At 36.7% G+C, this 18,900-nt stretch overlaps 2 protein-coding genes across 5 annotated transcripts in view; one reads left to right on the forward strand and one right to left on the reverse strand.

Moving 5' to 3' along the window:
- LOC149832672 (uncharacterized) overlaps positions 1-7,717 on the forward strand; it is a 67,670-nt gene extending 59,953 nt beyond the window's left edge. The window contains exons 5-10 of one of the 3 annotated variants that reach the window (XR_016433126.1): positions 4,649-4,712; positions 5,256-5,307; positions 5,701-5,725; positions 6,948-7,014; positions 7,188-7,279; positions 7,400-7,426. Coding sequence is in view for 2 of the 3 variants with exons in the window: in XM_090012550.1 (XP_089868676.1) it covers positions 4,649-4,712; positions 5,256-5,307; positions 5,701-5,725; positions 7,188-7,279; positions 7,397-7,445 (282 nt within the window). In the remaining variant the exon portion in view is untranslated. Of the gene's footprint in view, positions 1-4,648; positions 4,713-5,255; positions 5,308-5,700; positions 5,726-6,947; positions 7,015-7,187; positions 7,280-7,396 lie in introns of all 3 variants that reach the window. The other 2 variants (XM_090012551.1, XM_090012550.1) reach the window with 2 other exon arrangements.
- Positions 7,718-8,519: 802 nt separating this feature from the next.
- LOC149832673 (putative protein phosphatase 2C 27) lies at positions 8,520-16,404 on the reverse strand. 2 transcript variants are annotated; one of them, XM_090014640.1, is made up of 5 exons: positions 16,320-16,381; positions 15,384-15,616; positions 12,175-12,369; positions 9,572-9,777; positions 8,520-9,426 (listed from the first exon to the last, which is right to left on the reverse strand). In XM_090014640.1, the coding sequence occupies exons 2-5, from the start codon at positions 15,582-15,584 to the stop codon at positions 8,868-8,870; spliced, it is 1,161 nt and encodes a 386-aa protein (XP_089870766.1). In that variant the 5' UTR covers positions 15,585-15,616; positions 16,320-16,381; the 3' UTR covers positions 8,520-8,867. The 2 variants fall into 2 exon arrangements, with proteins under 2 accessions (XP_089870766.1, XP_089870765.1); XM_090014639.1 differs by having other exon boundaries at positions 15,384-16,404.
- Between the last annotated feature and the right edge of the window lie 2,496 nt (positions 16,405-18,900).

Genomic DNA, 18,900 nt, shown 5'->3' on the forward strand with positions numbered 1-18,900 from the left:
TGTGTCGTGGAAGAAAAAACAACAAAAAATATCTTTATCCTCCACTGAAGCTGAGTATCGTGCAATGACTACTACAACATTAGAGATTGTTTGGTTGCGATGATTACTTGAAGATATGAGTTTTGTCTACAAACACTCTCCAAACTGTGTTGTGACAATAAAAGTGCAATATTCATAGCTGACAACCATACATTTCATGAGCAAACCAATCATATTGAAATGGATTGTCAGGGTGAAGAGTACCTGAAAAAGGCCATCATCTTACTATATGTTACTTCTGAGTATCAACTGGCGAACTTCTTCACCAAGGCGCTTTCGTCACCTCGATTTCATTTTCTTCTTGACAAACTTTCGGTAATCACACCGTAAGTTTGAGGGGGGTGTTAAAATGTATTTTTTATAATTATATTTGTATCTATTAGGTATCTTGTTATCCTCCTCCTCTTTTCTTGAGTTGATTGCTTATTTTGACTCAGATTTGGGAGGAGATCCAAATGATCGACGCTCAACTACATTTGTGTATTTTTAGGTGATTCTCTGGTGTTGTGGAACGAAAAAAACAAAAAAATATCATTATCATCCACTGAAGCTGAGTATCGTGCAATGACTACTACAACATTAGATATTGTTTGGTTGCGACAATTACTTGAAGATATGAGTTTCATCTACAAACACCCTCCAGACTGTGGTGTGACAATAGGAGTGCAATATACATAGTCGACAACCGTACATTTCATGAGAGGACCAATCATATTGAAATGGATTGTGAGTATGCGGTGAAGAGTACTTGAAAATGACCATCTTATCATATGTCATGTCTGAGTACCAACTGGCAGACTTCTTCACCAAGGCGCTTCCGTCACCTGGATTTCATTTTCTTCTTGACAAACTTTAGGTAATCACATCGTAAGTTTGAGGGGGGTGTTAAAATATATTGTATACAATTACATTTGTATCTATTAGGTCTCTTGTTATCCTCCTCTTCTCTTGAGTTGGTTGCTTATTTTGACTCAGATTTGGGAGGAGATCCAAATGATCGACGCTCAACTACTTTTGTGTATTTTTAGGTGATTCTCTGGTGTTGTGGAAGGAAAAAAACAAAAAAAATATCATTATCATCCACTGAAGCTGAGTATCGTGCAATGACTACTACAACATCAAATATTGTTTGGTTGCGACAATTACTTGAATATATGAGTTTCATCTACAGACACCCTCCAGACTCTGGTGTGACAATAGGAGTGCAATATACATAGCCGACAACCATACATTTCATAAGAGGACCAATCATATTGAAATGGATTGTCAGTATGCGGTGAAGAGTACCTGAAAATGACCATTATCTTATCATATGTCACTTCTGAGTATCAACTGGCATACTTCTTCACCAAGGCGCTTCCGTCACCTCAATTTCATTTTCTTGACAAACTTTCGGTAATCACACCGTAAGTTTGAGGGGGGTGTTAAAATGTATTGTATACAATTACATTTGTATCTATTGGGTCTCTTGTTATCCTCCTCCTATTCTCTTGAGTTTTACTTATTTTGACTCAGATTGGGGAGGAGATCCAAATGATCGACACTCAACTACTTTTGTATATTTTTAGGTGATTCTTTTGTGTCGTGGAAGAAAAAACAACAACAAAAGTATCATTATCATCCACTGAAGTTGAGTATTGTGTAATGACTACTACAACATCAGAGATTGTTTTGTTGCGACGATTACTTGAAGATATGAGTTTCATCTACATATACCCTTCAGTTTGTGTTGTGACAATAAGAGTGCAATATATATAGTTGACAACCGTACATTTCATGAGAGGACCAATCATATTGAAATGGATTGTCAGTATGTGGTGAAGAGTACCTGAAAAAGTCCATCATCTTACCATATGTCACGCCTGAGTATCAACTGATAGACTTCTTCACCAAGGTGCTTCCATCACTTCGATTTCATTTTCTTCTTGACAAAATTTCGGTAATCACACTGTAAGTTTGAGGGGGGTGTTAAAATGTAATGTATACAGTTACATTTGTATCTATTCATATATATATATTCAATTGGTTATGTAATTTGGGTATATGACCATGGGTATTTTGGTTATTTTGTACATATAAAAAGTGTTGTCCATTAGGGACAGTCTTCGGATTTTTTTTATATTTTTTATAATATGTATTTTCATTTTCTTTTAGGGCTTTATTGTCAATATGACCATAGAGCTGTTGAGGCTCTCCAACTATGACAATTGGGGAGCTCCCAACATCTATATTGGGAGCTCCCCAATACTTCCTCTTGTATATAAAGGGGCAGTTGGTCCCTCCTTGTAACCATAGTCACAAATGTTAAAAATGGCAAAATCTCATTTTTCAAAAACTCCCAAGAATTTATTTTTTTCATAAATCTTGCAGTTTTCGTCAAAAACTCGACAATAAAATACAACAACAACAACAACTACGCCTTCATCCCAAAACAATTGTGGTCGGCGATATGAACCAAAAAAGAAAATCATTCTGGGTCTTCCACATGAATCCTTCTCCTCCAATCATTTCTATCCAATGCCATGTCCTCGGTGAGGTTCAAAGCATTCATATCCTTTCCTATCACCTCCATCCATGTCTTCCTAGGCCTACCCTGACCTCTTTTAACTAATATATTTTCCCATTTCTCCATCCTTCTAACTGGAGCATCATTAGGCCTTCGCCGAATATGTCCAAACCACCGTAAACGATTCTCTCTCATCTTACTTTCAATGGGTGCAACACCTACCTTCTTACGTATCTCCTCGTTCTGAATCTTATCTTTTATTGTATTTCCACACATCCATCTCAGCATACGCATCTCAGCTACACTCATTTTTTGAATATGATGTCTCTTGGCAGCCCAACATTCCGTACCATATAGTAAAGTGGGCCTAATAGTCGTCCTATAAAACTTTTCCTTCAACCGCAATGGCATTCTACGATCGCACAACACTCCAGTTGCACTTTTCCATTTCATCCACCCAACTTTTATCCTATGATTTACATCTCCATCAATTTCTCCATACTTTTGAATGATAGATCCCAAATATTTGAAATAATCATCCACCGGTATTTCTTGCTCACCAAGCTTCACTACACTCCCATCACTACTTCGTTGCTTACTAAACCGACATTCCATGTATTCTGTCTTACTCTTACTCAACTTAAAACCTCTTGCTTCCAATGTCTGTCTCCATAATTCTAACTTAGCATTAACCCCCGCTCTACTCATCAATCAAAACAATAGCATCAGCAAACAACATACACCACGACACATTTTCTTGAATTGATCTCGTAAGCTCATCCATCACTATAGCAAATAGGAAAGGGCTTAAAGCAGATCCTTGATGTAACCCAACCGTTATAGGAAAATTGGTTGTCACCCCTCCACAAGTGCAGACATTGGTTACTACTCCTTCATACATATCCTTAATTATACGAATGTACTTGAGAGAAACACCTTTCTTCATCATTGTCCACCAAAGAACGTCCCTAGGTACTTTATCGTATGCCTTCTCCAAATCAATAAAAACCATATGCAAATCTTTGTTCCTCTCTCTATTTCTCTCAATAAGTTGTCTAAGAAGATGTATAGCTTCCATAGTTGATCTTCCAAGCATAAAACCAAATTGATTCTCCAATATCATGACAACCTTCCTCAACCTAGACTCAATCACCCTCTCCCAAAGTTTCATAGTATGACTCATGAGTTTTATACCACGATAGTTTGTGCAATCTTGTATATCACCCTTATTCTTATATAGAGGCACCAAAGTACTCTTCCTCCACTCATTAGGCATCTTATTTGTCCGCCAAATCTTGTTAAAAAGATTTGTCAATCATTCTAAACCTTTCTCTCCCAAGCATTTCCAAGCCTCGATAGGTATACCAATAAAATAATAAATTAAAAATATAAAAATTATTTTTATAAGAAAATATTAATATAATTTATTTTAAAAAAATACACAGTTTTTCACGATAAATAGCTGTCTAAAACGTAAATATCGCGTTTAAATCACGGTATTTATGTTTTTTCATAAATCTCGCGATATTTTGGAAATATCACGAGAAATTGCCGTTTTAAACTTTCATGCAATTTCTCGAGATATTATCGCGAGATTTTCATAAATCTCGCAATATTTGTCACTATGCTTTCTTCTCTTTTGAGAGGTTTATGTGTTAGCCCTTGATGGCTCTCGTGTATTTGGCCCATAAGTGGCATTTATATTTGTATATGTGCACATTTGTAGCATTGTGGTAGTGCACTTGTTGTTTCATTACAAATCAAAAGACATGGAAACACATAATAACTCAAATGGAAAAATTTCAGTCCAATATTTCAATTTGGACCATTTTGGAGCATGTTCGCCTGAGTCTATCTTGAACTGTTAATTTTTCACTGTTTCCAAATAATGAACTTACAACTTAGTGATCATGATCTAGCCTATTGGAATAGTGAATAGAACGTGGAAAATATATTTGTAAGGATAACAGCAGTTTTTGGTGACTTCCATGCAAACAAGAGTCTAGTACCATATAATCCGTAGTGGACTCCGTGTGTGTTTGTGTGTGTGTGTGTTGACATTCTTATTGATATTGTAATGATCATGCTTTTACCTTCTTACAGTTGGACTCAGGCAAGCATGCATGGATCAAAGTTGTGGACTGGGATAATTACACCCTCAAGATTGGTAACTTTTCCAATTTGATTTAAATTTCAAGAGAAATATAATTTTCTTGCATCATTTATTAGCTATTTCTCATGTTTCACGTTAAAAAGCTCAACCTTTAGCTGCATGCAATTTGTAAATGCCAGAGCATAGTATCATAAACATGATCAGATTCACTTTTGAGATTGCCATATCCAATGCTTAAATTGATTACAATTATTCCTCCAAAAAAAAAAGATTGCAAATATTGCCGAACGGAAATCAAATGGAAAATCTGTATCTTAATGGATCAGTCAAAAAGAATCATTTGACCTTAAATCAATATGCACTTCAGCATAAAACTTGAGAATGACAACTTATCAGTTGATTCCTTTGGGAAAATGGCCACCCTGCTCCATAGTTGTTTTCTCTTTTTTTCTAAAGTTTTCTCTCCATGTGTCATAAATTTATCCTGGCCATTCTTATTTGACTGGGCATGGATGAATGGATGGTACTGATTCAGTACTATCTTTCTCTCTCTTTCTTGCAAGTATTCTGATTGCTGCCTTTTAAATGTGATATTAGACAAGCAAGAAGCTCGGGCTTATTCAAAAGACATATCCTCCTATTGCGGAAGGTAAGTGGTGGAATGATTTCAACTTCCTATAGCCAGTCATTCCTTTTTTCTGTTTTTATGTTCCTGTTATGATCTTGTATAGCATGTCCACTCATTGAATGCTGCCAAGTTTGAAACTTAAGAAATTATGGATCACTTCAAGTTTGGTTCATTGAATAATAGGGGAAACTAAAGAACATATACATGCCTAAAAGAAAATTTGCATAAAGCTTGATTATGTTTTCCTTTAATTCTGATTGTGGTTATTTTGTTTACTGAATTGAAAGTGAGCTTAGGCTTCAGGTCTTAACTCTCAAGATATTGGCTTCTATTATTCATACAAAGATCATTTCGAACTATTTGTTGGTGACTTTTTATGTTATTATGTTTAATGTTAGTTCTTGATTTTCACAGGTTGTTGGAGGAAACAGAAGATGAGGTTAGTCAACCAGATCTTTGCTCTTTTTCAGAATAGTTATCTTGAATTACCTTCGGAAGATGGGGTCACTTTGGTGTCAAAAAGTTAATCTACTTGTGCAACAATAATTTTTCTAATTTGTAGATGCAACAAAAATAAAATGGAAGATCTCAATAACTACTTAACCTGGTGCAAAGCCTGGAAATCTCATGAGGATTTTAATACTCATAAAATGTTGAATATCTAACCCTTGAAAAATGTTGCAATATCTAGAATTTTTTTTAGGGAAATTAAACGAAACAGAAAAAAAAAAGTAGCAGAAAAAGAGTCAAAGATATCTAGGACTGTAGTTGGTTGGGATATCTTGAAATATGGTTGACAGAAAAGGGGCAAACCTTAAAGTATCTCCTGCTGCTGATACTGGTTCATTCTTCCAGTCCTATTGTATGTTGTGAGAACCGAATTACCATCAAGATTGTTTTTAGCCCCGTACATCATGTAAAGAATAAACATATTTATATAGATCAACATTTCACAAGAGAGAAAGTACAAGACAATGAGGTTGAGATTTAGTAGGTTAGAACCAAAGCCATATTGTTGGCATATTTACTATTGTTTTTTCTCAAAAAGAAGTTATTCATGATAAAGAATGATTTGCAACTTGAGAAAGGTCATCAGGAGATGTTTATCTTTTTGGCAGGGAAAACAATACTGCCCCCACCACAAATGGTTCTGGTCCAAAGGCAAATGTGGTTGCCTACTTTAACCTACTCATGTTTTATATCCATCTATATGGAGAAAAATATGAATTACATTGAACATTACCCCCTTGTATGATAAAACATCGATATGTCTAATGGATGGCCATCAGAATCTCCTCCTACATGACCTATTTCATTATATGACCAGTCTCTACAACATACCCATGCGGTTTTATGCATTCTTCTCATTGATGGTTTTGTTAGTGCTAGCGATTCAGTTTTCTGCCAAGAACTTGTTGCTTCATACCCTTGTGGTCATGGAAATCAAAAGCTCAAAGTTTGTTACAGAAAATACAGTTGTAATTTTCTGTCTACCCTCATAAGTAATTTTGTTAAGGGGAACACAAACATTATTTCATATAAATTTGCCTGTCAGATTATTTGTGTAGCACATCGTCAATGTGTTTTGTATCTTTAGGTTTCAGCCCTTTGGTATATCTGGATGTGATGGATTTTGACCCTTTTTGATATATTTCTGTTAGTGGTTGATCTTACATTATGGTAACTAGCAACTGCTCATGTGGACCTTGATCACACCATTTTAATGAGGTATCTAAGCATATGGTATGATAGTTTTAATTTATATATACAGGAAATACAAAACAAGAATTTTGTTTTTAAGTGATGTAGATGAGAATAATTGTCCCATAACTATTTGAATTGATGGATTGCTTCTACATGTTTGATCGTCTTGTTTGCTATGTCTTCAAATTTTATGGCAGTTGGCTGAGATGATTAAACGAGGATCTGTAGGGTCATCGGACATAAGAAGAGTTTTATGTGAAGATCTAAGCAAACATTGTAGAAAGTCAAGGTATCCTTTGATTAACGCGTGGAATGTGACAACCCTAAAGTTCACTTATCTTTCGAAGTTAAGCATGACTGACTATTAACTTTTTCTTTTCACATTTTCAATCTACATGAGAACCAGCAGTGAGTCTGAGTCATCAGATGGTGGGTTCGATAGAGAAGAACTCTGACATCAATGAGAAGAGCCATTTATTTTCCTGCCAGACATGAGAAAATTTCTCCTGTTTCCATGACGGGACTCATCAATCATCATACCATCTTATGATTAATTTTGCTCAAGTTGAATGGTGAAGCCTTCGGATTAGTAGCACCGAGTCTTGGTTTTCAGTTTTCAAATTTCCAATTGTTGAGGAGGAACTCTCTCAGTTCTCTGACCATCTTGTAGAGGACAGTTTCATACTACAAAGGAGATTTTGCATTATCTAATTTATTACACCAAAAATCTCGTTCTAAAGTTATTAATGCTATTATTTACTAGCGTAGAGGCATTGCTTTTCATAATAAAAAACAGCCGTCTTTGAATGGTAACTGCAAGTTTCTCTTGGGACTTTGGTAATTCATGGAAGATATTAGTAGGTAGCATAGCGACCATAATCGTAATGCTGTGGACTCCTTGAGATTTTTACTTCAGTGGATTACCGTCGTTGATTTCCACTGGGTTGTAGTCTCTAATGTACTTCTCTTTAGGTGACATTTGGTAAGTAAGCCTTATCAAATACAGGAATATATTATCTGGGATTTCTGCCAAATGGAGAGACATGATGTATTGGAAATCCGGTGTTCGTGTTGCGGACACAACCTTGGGAGCATTGCCCCATGTGCTTGTAGTCATTGTTAGTGCTCTATAACAGGTAAAAAATTATCACCATGGAATGACAACATTTCTGTGATAAGGAGGGGGTTATTTAATCCCCCACAGGATTTATTGTCTGTTAGGCCATAAAATGTGGCCGCTCTTTCCCGATTAAATGATAGGGCGTCCTTACAACCAGAACGAGAAATCAAGCTTGAACTTGGTAGCGTTCTAGGGATTAACAAATAGGTATATGATGAAAAAACAGTCATGGCTTTACATGGGGTACCGGATGGTTGTGGGACTTTATATTTCAAACTCAAAATATTGCACACACATTCGCACACACACACACACACAGCAAATTCCAAGTTTCCAACCAACCGCACTACTGAGTTTTGGTTTTGAAAATGAAGAGAACATTGATTATCTCAAGCTGTGTTCCTCTCTTCTATTTGAAATGCTTTCCATAACTTTTTGACGTGAAAAGATGGAGGAAGAAGGGCACATGAAACCACCTTCTGTAAAAGAAATGGCAGTGTTTTTTAAAAAGAAAAAAGATGGTGCTTCCTATTAATACAACAATGCAACCTCAGATGTACAATGGTTATTTCCACAAGCATTTGGACCGAAAAAATTACATCCCACAAATTTTACTCCCACTGGAGCTGAATGTCAGCCAGGCAAGAGCAGGAGATGACACCATCCACAATCCCCCTTACTCAAATTTTATAACTAAAAATGGAAATAAATGAAATGAAAGCAGTAGTAATTCAACTGTTTTCAGTGTGTCATCTCTTTAAGCATTTCTGTCCAAAACTCCCTTGAGGAAATTCAACCCCTCAGCTGATATACTTCTCCTCACTCGTGGTTTTGGTATCTCAACTCTAGGAGGCGGATCAGCTGAGAAACACACGACGACTACAGTCAAGTTGTCGCATGTATCACGCTTCAGAGCTTCCCTCACCAGTTCCCTTGAGCATCTCTCTGGATCATTATGTAGCATTAGCTCCTTCCTAGCTATTGTTACTGCACACTGGCTGCTCATCACATCCCAAAGTCCATCACATCCTATTATCAAGAACTCGTCTTCATCTGTGAGTATGGCCTCTTGCAATTCGGGCTCTGCACTGAGCGGGCACAAGGAGCCTTTTGGGCCTTTCATATACCAATCCCCTAGAGCCCTTGCAACTGACAACTGACCATTCAAATATCCATCATAAACAGTTCCACCTAACTTCTCTATTCTCTGTTTTTCAATGCTGCAATTGGGTTTGTGATCTCTTGACAATTCAACAGCTCTACCTCGTCTCCCTAACACAGCTCGGCAGTCACCAGCATTGGCAACAAGCAGGGTCCTATACAGCAGAGGTATAGATCAAATGTTAGACAAACCTTTTGGTTTCATTGGAAAACCATAGGCTCCATAAAATGGCTTCCATGCAGGTGTATGTAGAGAGAAAAACATTGGCACTTATCAGTTATATGTCAAGGAGATTGTACCTTCCAAAGATGAGTGTAGTCAGTGCAGTTGTTCCGGAGGAACCGTCAAGAGAGAAGGCATCTAACAATGCATGATCGGCTTTCAGAAATGCATTACAAATAGCTTTATCTATACAAGTAGGGAACTGTGCATCCTCAACTATAAACCTGAGGATGTTCTTTCGAATAAAAGCTGCTGCATCAGAACCACCGTGTCCATCAAATACCTGCCCACATGACTAACATGTCAAAATTGCAGAGGGTGGTTGTTTAAAACTGCCGATAGAAAATCAATCCACTGAAGGGAATATGCTCATGCGCATGTGTATGCATGTGTGCCACATGCACAATCAGGATTCCACTTTAGCAACTGACAGAAATTGTATTTATCTTGGTCCATGGGTATGCAAGTGAAATGATGCTATCCAATAACATGGCTCAAAGCGTTAACCCATCAGCTCATAAGGTGTCTTCATGAAAAGCTAGCATAGAAGATCATTTCTTCAGAGATGGAAGTGCACTTCGTGCCTCTTCCTTCCAACCCACAGTTGGAAACTTCAACGCAACCAAATGAGTAATATCACTAAAAAAAAGATGTACATGAGCAGATATGCACTGACCTTGCAGATTCATGCAATCAAGAAGATTAATTTTAAGTTTCTGAAAAAAGGTTTTTCATTAGAAATCTGGGAATGAAGCCACACAAGCAATCTTAAGTTCCCTAACAATTGTTAATCAGTTGGATAATCATCACAACCGAAAATACATTAGTTCAGCAAAAACTCATCGGAAGTGTTAGGGTGGAGGAAGTTGTCAATGGAATTATCTTAGGTCTTAAATAATTTTCTTTATATCATTGAAAACAACTTTCAGTTATACACAAAACAGTGATGATGCTTTGTCACGAGTAAATGATATGATAACAGTAAAACTCTAGTTGCCTGCTACAATATAAAAGATTTGACATCACATTCTAACTTAGTCCCTCATCCTTTCTATACTTGTCCTGGGTTAACATAGGGTTTCATCTTGGCATGATTAGGATGATGAAATGGTTCTGCCTTCTCAAAATGTGTGATAACTTTTCAACCATGTGAACTGCCAGCAGATTGAGAGAATCCACCTTTTGGAAACTTACTGCCATCTTCATCACCTACCATGAAGTCACGATGGCAACAATAACAATTCAATGGACAGCTATTATTGCACATTCTAAGAAACAATGTTTTTCAGAGGTCCCAAAATTTGTGGTTGACTGATACCTTTACACGAACCACAATTTTGTGGTTACATTAAAGGCCTGACCTCCCTCAGATTTTATGTGATAAGGATCATCTTGCCAATGCCTAAGCCAACTGGAACTGTTCTTAACCAGTTCCAGATGGTTTGAGCCAAGCTCTCTAAAATTACTAAACATGATAGGAAGGAAGAAATTGATGTGGGATTGCCTCCATCTAAGGCAAATAATTGTCAGCCTGCGGAAACTAATTATTAACATAAACATGATAAACTGCAATTTTAGAAGTCAGAGAATCACCTATTTTCCTACTGTCATTTGCAGGTTCCAAAGTGACCTTTATTAAATCATCTATTTCCTACTGTGATTTGCAGGTTCCAAAGTGACCTTTATATATGTTAATGGGACTTCTCTTTGAATCTTCAACTGCCTTCATGTTCTGAGAGTCCAATACCATCGTCTCCATTTATCCCCTAAAGAATGTGGAAGTTCTATTTTTCTTTCAATACCAGAAATTTCATAGACAAAAATAGCTCACTGCAGAACAGGACTATGAGTGTGTCTAGCACTTTGACTGCATAATTGTAAAGGTGGACTAAAGTGATGCGTATGCATGGGTAAGGAGCTGAACCTTCCTATCTAAAATTCTAAAGCCGCCCATGAAACAAAAGAGGAGGAAAGGCATTCCAAGAAAGAATAACCCTTTTGATAAATATTTCTTCACTGCAAAATGTACATAATGTTATAGAGCAGATTGTGGCTTTGGTATATGACCATTCAGAAAAAGTGCATTCCATCTTCAAAGCAAGGATATCTACATGAATATTCTTGAAGTGTAGAGATTTCCAATCCCAGCAGAAAAAGGGGGTAAACTGATAGAAGACATTAGTCTTCATCCAAAATTATCCAAATTTTGTTTGTCATCTTACTTCTATTGAATCAGATCAAACTCTGGAACCATTCTTCTAAGCATACACTCAATTCTAGATGTTTGTCATTATGCTAGTCTTTCCTAAACTCCCATACATCTTCCCTTAAGGCCTCTCATCCTTATTGGAACACCAGAGGTTGTTCAAGAGTTACAATTTGTTACATTGGACACTTTCCTCTTAGGTTACATGGACTTTGAAAAAAACAGGAAAAAAAATTAAAAGATCCAAGTAAGATGGTTTATGCGTTCATTTGTGTATTTAGCTTAATACTATCAGATATTAATGAATAGAAATTCTATTTTGTACCTTTTCTTTCTTGGTTCTGGATCCTTCTAAAGTTAATCAAATATACCTTTTCTCCTTATGAAATTTCAGAGACGACTTATTGTTCTGATTCAATTATTCAAACAATGTCAGCTATTGGCAAAAGAAAAACTAATATGACATTAACTCACCCCATAGAAAGCACCTGAGCATGGGCAGTCCACTGCAGTTCCTAGATGCTCCACTAAATTATCAATACAGATATACTCATCTTCCATATATGGTTTTGGCCCTGCCTCACTACAGCTCCCAGAACGAAATATAGGTAGAAAACCACCCTTCTCATCAGATGGTGACTTCAAACTCAAATTTCCAACATCTGCATCCTGCAAGAAAATGATCTGAATTATTTGTTTGATTGTTGACAAGTATAGCTATAGATAATTTGACAAGAGGGGAAGATCTGGAACTGGATATGTAATTCATAGAAATGCTTTATCACTTTCATAGAAACAGAACATAACTGTAACTTCTCATCAAAGTATTCAGTTAATGTGTCACCGGAAAATATTCAACACCACCCACTTAAAATATCATGGACTACGTCACATGGGCACTACACTTAGCATGTGCATCTCGTGTCGATACGACACGACACTTGGACACCTCATAGATGTGATACGACCAAGGTTGTAAAAAACATATCACAACCTGTATCGGTCAGGCCCAAAGTAAGATACATATCGTATTGTAAAAAATCGTATGTTTTAAATAAAAAAAAATCAGAAAAAAATCTAAAAAAATTATAACACAAGAAACAATGATGAATTGTATAAGATAAAACTATAATGTCACATATCAAAACAATTATGTGCTATGAATGACATGCATAAGACATTGAACATTCAATAATCAAGATAATATGCTATAAATGGCATGCATATCTTACAAGAAAAATGCAAACTATGAAATAATATGCATATTAGATAATGAATCTATGCTAATAAATCACAAAATTCATAATAATGTGTTTACATAAACAAAAAAAAATCATAAAGTGTTTTTTCAATACATAAAATTTTACATAACAAAAAATTTTCAAAATTCAAACAAAAATGAATTAGATAACGTCAATTATGAGTATCATCATCATCTTCTTCTTCCTTTTTTTTGCAAAAAATCTCCCTAAATCACTCTTAAGCTCTTTAGGGATGAATATGAACTAGCCCCAAGAGGCCTTATATGTTTTCGAAAAAAAATTGGAATGAGTGCGCTTAAACTGCATTTATAGTGTATCTTAAGATACGCCCCATATCAGAGTGTTTTGTAAGATACAGGAGTATATTGTAAGATACACACCTGTATCGAGATGCATGTGTGTATCATATCGGAACACCCCATAGAGACGATATGTATCATAGCCTATCATATGATAGGCTACAATACTTACAACACTGGATACGACACTTCATGGACACAGTAAAACCAGTTTCATGCATAGCGAGCATTGCATCATTAACTTTATCTTTCTTTTTATAATCCTATTTACTTATTTCTTATGTCACACGGACTCTTCTAACAGGGCACCGCACCCGCGTCACACCCGCACCTAGGCGGGTGCGACACTTGGACACAACTTCCTTTGTGTTAGGTGAAGTCAACCACATTGAGGTCCATTTCTATCCAAAAGTAGATTCAGTTAACCCTAATCAAGTCCATTTTTTTTATATTATATATATATATATATATATATATATATATATATATATATATATATAAATACATAAATGCACAGAAATACACATAGTGTTAACTTAAAACTGTTAAAAATTATATATATATCTTCCCCGCACCCTCGCACCCAAGTTTTTTTAAAGTGCCGCATCGCCGCATCTGCACGCGTACCCGCACCCGCACTATGTGACATAGCTTATTTCATATTCACTTGAGTTCTTTTTCTTTTAAAATTTTTCATCAATTACATCACATTTCAGTTTCAACTTAGTTTTCATTATTTGATGTTCATAATTATAGTGATTTATAATTGTTATTTTACACATACATCTATATGTGTGTACAGCCATATCCCCATGTCCTAATTTTTTAAAATGATTTACCAAGTGTATCCCCCTTCAGCATCCGTATCCATGTGACATAGACCATTGATAGTACCAGTTGCATCTACTTAAAGTGAAAACATGTAAATCTCAGTGCTTGCCAACAGTAAATCATAAAATGGAACCCATTAAGTTACTCTCTACTGGGAGCATAAAAGCTGCCAAACTTCTATTTAATCATTTGAGGTTCTGATTTTAGCAAGCTTAATATTCTTCTTTTATTCGTGTCTATTTAGTATATATCCATCTTAGGAAATTTTTTTATTTTCCTCAAACCACAAAAGTTCAGTCTCAAAGACAATTACATGAACCAAATAAGTGAATAGAAAGAGGAAAAGCATTAATATCCAACCTATGCCTCAGAAAATAAGAAAGAAAACCAAAGCAAGCACAAAGTCCTTTAAAATATAACCAAGATGATAAATTTAAACCAGAAAAAGGAATGCAGTCAATCCACAACTCTTCTCATCACTAGTAGAGTTGGCGAAGCATGTCTGGAATTTCCAAATCAATATCAGAAGAAATAGTAGAATTGATATGAGGCTTGTCCTTCAATTTATTTATAGTGCCTTAGAAAAGCATTATAAAGAGAGATATAGGCTTAAGCATTTCCTGGAATTTTCACAATTTCTTTTACAAGGATTTGAATGTGAATAACAAATTGTATAGCACTCTGAGAAAATGAAGAGTATTTGGGATCCATATAGCCCATAGTTTAAAAAAAAGTGGGAAGAAGATCACAGGGGTGTGGGAAGGCTGATAATACATTGAAAACTCTCTTAAAGATCCAACCCTTCAACAACAATTCATAAAGGAGCCCATCATTACTGTATCTGGAGGACCAGAAGTCAGAGGAATAAGAGGCCGATTGAGAATGTGGATGTTATCTATCACTGCTATTGGCCCTTGACAACATCTGTTATTGAATGACATTTCTTTACTGGATTCAGAGCCTAATTTGAATCTGTCCAACAGGATTCAATTTGAATTCGAGACAAAGTTAAGGGAAAAAATACATACATATTTCCTGGGTAGATAAAGAGAAGTTTAGGAAAACGGTGCAGGAAAAGGAAACTGGATTAGTTCCCTGTTCCATTAAATAATTATAAACACCAATAAGCAGCGATGAATAGCTAAGAAGATATCAATACCAGGAGAAGTATATATTGAAAATTTAAATATGCAATCCATCCGATAGAAATAGTAACTAATCTAATGAGAGATATAATCCTGAAGCAGTTCAGATCAAACATATCAGGAAATAAGAGCATACAAATACTTACCAAGTCAGCTGAACTAGTCAGGCGGGCAGTGCTCACGCAATGCCGGATGGCCGGAAGACAGCGGGGTGGCTTTCCAGCCTTTGATTGCCTCACAGTTTCCTGATTATTCGAATTCGAATCTTCCATAAAAGGTCCATTCTCTTTGCCATACCCACTTTCCAAAACCGTTAAAGGTGGTGACAGACCAGCACCAGCAGCCATTTCTCTCTCCCAAACATAAATTCCTCCTCACCCTGGGTTACGAAAAATGCGAACAAATTTGAATACCACAGAAACTCAATCTGCTGAAGATATTCCGCTTCTCTTCAAGCTTCAACAGATGCCAAATAAAAAAGATAAACCCTAGAAATGGTGTTAACAACAAACAGATCCAACCAACACTTGGTCCGGATTCAACCAAAACTCAGCCAAATTCCGCACAGCAGTGTATAGCAATCAAATCAAAATTTCACCAACTCGCCAACAAACCCAAATTCCTCAAGATCTCCAAATACCCACCAAGTTCCTAATCCAAAGAACCAAGCTGCTCCAGCACTAGAGGAAGAACCAGAAAGAACTTCCAAATACAGGAATAAAAACCAATTGAACACAAACCAAATACCCCAATTCAGCAAAAAAAAAAACTCCCCTCGTGACCAAAAAATCTACCAATTACAAGAACCCAGCAAAATTATCATCAAACCAACCGAATCCAACCATGAAAACCCAAAGAAAATCCAGAATTCAGACAAATCCAAACTTTCCCACAATCAAACTACCCCACAAGAACCACAAGATGTCAAAAAACATAAACTAAAACCAAATCCCCAAAATCCCAAACGCAAGTACAAATCTTAACCAAATACCTCCAAAACAATCAAAATTCAGACAAGAAAACCCACGGATGTAGATCCTGAGACACCAACCAATGATCTGAAAATTCGAAGAGAACAGTACCAATGAAAACGAAGCGAAATTTCTTCTGATTTTCCGGCAAGGATGGCTTCCTGTGTTTTCCCTTCTTGGTAAATTTTGAGCTTTTATTTTTTGTTAAAATAATATTTTATTGAATAATTTTGCCGTGCGTGCCGCCACCCTTCCTTTTCGCATCCACCCATTTTAACTGCCGCTTCCTACCCTCATCATTGATCGCTTCTGGCTGGACACGTGGCAGACCCCGCCCCCCTCTAACCAAACCCCTTGTTTTTTTTGAAAATTCCATACGTATCCCTTCAGTGAAGTCCTGATCCGATCCACAACCACTTAACCGTTTCGAGTTGGATCCCAACCTGGATCATCTCAAACTCAAGCCCAATCCGTTTTTGTAACGCCTTCCTAGACCGTGTTTGCAAATTTTTCCTGGACCCGACCCGTTTGATGCTGAGTGTTACAAACATCATGATATCTTCAAAAATACGGCAACAATATCAAGATATCTTGTCAGCTATATAAAATGTTCAAGATATTTTGAAATATCACAATATTTTTTGTTTTTTAAACTCAGAATTTTGTCATGACAGTTGTGTTTTTATCAGCTATTTTTGGATTAAAAACAGTCTCTTTTGTTATTTATATATTTTTAACATTTATTCTTTTTACACATTTTCAATTAAATAATTAATTAATTAGATAAAATTGTCCAGATCAAAAGGCGAGAAAAAACCAAAAATCTCAATTTCTCACAAGAATTTGGCTGCTTTTTCTGTGGGTATGACAACTTTCGAACCTTGGTCCTACAACCTGGTTATAGATCTGAACCCTCAAGATCCGATCCGTGTTTAGCTTGGTTCCATAAGATAAGTAGTGGGGGCAGTAAAGATATTTGCTTGATAAAGTTGGACCTGGACCATGTCTCGTCGGTTTAAGACCGGACTTGGGCCCAGTTGTCTGCACCAGATCCACTAAGGGTCCCTCAATGTTTTAGGTGGGGCCCATCAGTCCACAAAGTCAATATGCATGGTTATCTCTGTACCTGAAAACAGGTAAACCCAAGCGCCCAATGTTTCGATTAGCCCTTAGTTTCTCAAAAGTGAACAATAAAAAACTGTTTTGGGGAAAAATCATAAGAAAATAATGGTATTTGTAATATTTAAAAATATAGAAAATTTATAAAATTTTAATATCACGTTAAATCAGACCATAAAGATGTGATCCAAATAGTTTTTTTAATAGAAAAAAAGTTTTGAATTTTCAAGGGTTTTAAAATCAACGGCTACAACGTGCTAAAAAATTAACGATAAAAAAAACAAGTTCTTACATAAAAAAAACATAATTTAAGGTATGAACTCTATCAAATAAACCCTGTTAAATAGATTAATGTGGTTAGATTAAGTCAATACAGCTTGCACCTATAATTTCTAGCTCATCACTAGGGGTGGCAATCGGGTTGGGTCTGCGGGTCAGCATACTTCAACACGAACCTGAGCCGTTTATTAAATGGATAACCCGACGACCCGGCTAACCCGTTTAATAAATGGGTTGGGTTGGGTAAACGGGTTGGCGGGTTAGCGGGCTGGTTGGCAGACAGGTTGGGGTCGGGTAAACTGGTTGGCCGGTCGGGTTCGGGAAAACGGGTTGACCCGCCCGCCTAACCCGTTTATTAAACGGGTCAGCCGGGTTGGCATACCCCTAACACGAACCCGACTCGTTTAATAAACGGGTTAGACGGGTCAACCAGTTTATGACACGAACCCGTTTAAGCCAAACCCGAACCCGCCTAAGAGGTGGGTTGGTGGGTCGTGTCAGGTTTTGCCACCCCTACTCAGCGCACTATCGTACCTTCAATAATACCAAACATTTAACTATGTGTATGTTTAGGGATTGCAGTGGACCAAACATACCCCTTCCCGTTTGAATTGGAGACTGAGGACAAAAAATGAGTATAGAGGTGGGGATGAATGTTAAAATCAAAACCCATGGGCGAAGAAGTACTTAAGCTTTCTCTTGTCCCGCCTTGCCTCGCCCCATCCTTGATCACCATTAGCAAACCTTCTTTTCTTTCTTTAGGAATGGCAATGGACTGAGGGGAAATGGGGTCCTGCCCCGCCTTGTCCCGTTTGGATCAGAGATGGAGGACATGAAACGGGGATGAGGCAAGTAATGATGGTTAAAATCAAAACCTTTGTGGGGATGAAGGCAGGAATTTTGAAACAGGGCAGGGTTGGAGACCTTGTCCCCCACCCTGGCTCCGATCCACTGCCATCCCTATGTATGTTAAACACACAAGTGTAAGGTTGGATTAATATTTTTTGTTGGATCTGGATCAGGAAATTCAAAGCATAACCTGCTGCTTACATATGGTCAGTAACATTCAACCCATAACCCAAACCTTTCTTTTGTATCAAGTGGCCATTTTTTTTTCCCAAAAAAAAAAAGACTAGAAGAACATGCTATTTGATCATTAATATTCATAAGATTTAATTGGAATAAATATTTTACAAAATTTTCTTTTTCATTTTACTTGGGGTTCCAATGGCTGATAAAAGAGTAGCAACAGTAGTTAGTAAAGCTCATGAGAAAGAAATACAAAGGTTTATGG

The sequence above is a fragment of the Nuphar pumila genome, chromosome 7, assembly GCF_984573655.1.
Source record: "Nuphar pumila chromosome 7, dmNupPumi1.hap1.1, whole genome shotgun sequence".
NCBI classification, from domain to species: Eukaryota; Viridiplantae; Streptophyta; class Magnoliopsida; order Nymphaeales; family Nymphaeaceae; genus Nuphar; species Nuphar pumila.

Bases quoted from the DNA above. Each gene is read 5' to 3' on its own strand.
- LOC149832673 (XM_090014639.1), bottom strand. From the start codon at position 15,584: ATGGCTGCTGGTGCTGGTCTGTCACCACCTTTAACGGTTTTGGAAAGT. The intron at 12,370-15,383 runs GTAAGTATTTGT...ATTTTCTTGCAG, and splicing joins TGACTAGTTCAGCTGACTTG to GATGCAGATGTTGGAAATTT. The intron at 9,778-12,174 runs GTGAGTTAATGT...TCATGTGGGCAG, and splicing joins GCTCAGGTGCTTTCTATGGG to GTATTTGATGGACACGGTGG.